The sequence below is a fragment of the Hydractinia symbiolongicarpus genome, chromosome 3 (assembly GCF_029227915.1).
Source record: "Hydractinia symbiolongicarpus strain clone_291-10 chromosome 3, HSymV2.1, whole genome shotgun sequence".
Lineage (NCBI taxonomy): Eukaryota > Metazoa > Cnidaria > Hydrozoa > Anthoathecata > Hydractiniidae > Hydractinia > Hydractinia symbiolongicarpus.
In genome coordinates this window covers 20,290,565-20,292,451 of record NC_079877.1, presented here as the reverse complement: position 1 = coordinate 20,292,451, position 1,887 = coordinate 20,290,565, and the positions used below count along the sequence as shown (strand labels likewise).

Genomic DNA, 1,887 nt, shown 5'->3' with positions numbered 1-1,887 from the left:
TACCCAGCGGGAGAAACAAATAAAAGCCGGCAGAGGCCTAAAAGAATTAGACGATAGCATGTACCAATTTTATATTGCCTTTGATAGAAAGGCTCCGCAATTGAAGGATTTTTATACCCCTTCAAAAACCCAACAAGAACTCACATTCATCCTTGGATTTATTTATTATACTTATCCCTACTGGGCTTTGTGGTCTATAAATATATGTAGGAACGTTTTTAACATGTGTATAATAAAGAGACATGTCAAAAGCATCACACATCATTACCGAGAAGGAAGCCGAAAATCTTGGCAATATCTACTATACCCCGGAACATCTGTGGGTTGGACGGAAAGCCGTCAAATTAATTACGAAGGAGAGCGGTCTCTCCAAAAAGAAGGTAATGCATTGGCTTAGTAGGAAACTCCTATTTCTCCGGCATATCAAGGGTCCAAAACGTATCGATTATCCACACTTTACCATTACGAGACCCAAGGAGATGCACCAATTTGATCTTTTATATATGCCCCATGATCGGCTGTGTGGCAATACGTACAGGTACATCCTAACCGGCATCGATGTAGCCTCGCGTTATAAGGTAGCAAGACCCTTACGAACAAAGAAGGCCAGCGAGGTCGCGGATATGTTTAAGGACATATACAAAGCGGGACCTTTACACTACCCTAAAACTTTTCAGTGCGATAATGGTGGTGAGTTCAAATCAGATGTGGGCAAGCTCCTGGAAGGTAAGGGTGTTGAAATTAAGAGGGCTACCACCAAGTACCACCATACATTCACGGCCTTTGTTGAAAGCTACAACAAGGTCCTTGCAGAGAGACTATTTAAACCACAAGATGCACAGGAGTTGGTTTCCGAGGAGGCTAGCAGTACATGGGTCAAGCACCTGTATACAATCGTCAAAAGCCTTAATAATACCAAGACTACCATGATCGATATTAGGCCTAACAAAGCGATCAAATTGGATGATGTACCACTCGCAAAAAGCGAGAAATATCCCGATGAAAAGCCCCTACCCGAGGATGGTTTATACTTGTACCTCCTGCAACCCGGGGAAGAGTATGGTGACTCTAAAAGACGCGCCACTGATGCCTTCTGGAATAAAAAGACGTACAGACTTGACCGTATTGTGACAGGTAGTCGTGTGCTATACTATTTGAAAGACGGCTCCGAAAGAAGCTTCGTCTTAGAAGAACTCATGCAGGTACCGGAGGATGTTAAAGTGCCTCCACAATATGTGAAGGAGTGGTATTATAATTTTTACTACCTCAAGGGTAGTAATAATTAGCATCTACCTAGTCCTCTAATGCCGGAACACCCAGATCATATAGGTCATCACGTGTAAGGTCTACAAGACCGAAATGGTTTCTGAAACGCTCCACATGTCCTTCTTCTTCGAACCTATTAAAGGCATGCATGCCATTGAGGTTGTCGATGACAACAATCTCGGCCGCCCCCGGGTAGTTGTCGCTAAACCATAGCCTCTTTTTGGCAATGTTGCGCCTTTGTACACGCGTGCAATAATAGGGAAGATGATGGTATTCGTCGTCATCCTGTGCGCTATGCCTTCGATGAATCATGATAACGTTGTCTTTCCCTATATCCTGGGCATGTGGTACGTATTGTTCCTTGAGCCTTGTATTTTCCTGGGTCTGTACCTCAAGCTCGTCCTCAAGTACCATGAGCTGACTATCCCTGCCGTTTAGATCATCCTCGAGTATGGTGACGGCAATATCCATGTCCTCGAGGGCTTGGCGCTGCTTCTCAAGTTCATCCTGCAGCTTTTTCACGCCTGCCCTTGCAAGCCATTTGATCACCCCCACTGCTTTAGGCTTTCGGGAACGACGGATGATTTCCAATGCTTGATCCAATGTGACGAAAGCGTCATA

The 1,887-nt window shown here is 44.6% G+C and overlaps 1 protein-coding gene across 1 annotated transcript; it reads left to right on the top strand.

Moving 5' to 3' along the window:
* The first annotated feature begins 242 nt into the window (after positions 1-242).
* On the top strand, positions 243-1,286 carry LOC130636923 (uncharacterized). The gene has a single exon (XM_057446774.1). It carries the CDS (start codon positions 243-245, stop codon positions 1,284-1,286), a length of 1,044 nt encoding a protein of 347 aa, XP_057302757.1.
* Positions 1,287-1,887: the final 601 nt, after the last annotated feature.

Excerpts from the sequence above, each read along its gene's own strand:
- LOC130636923 (XM_057446774.1), top strand. The coding sequence starts at position 243 with ATGTCAAAAGCATCACACATCATTACCGAGAAGGAAGCCGAAAATCTT.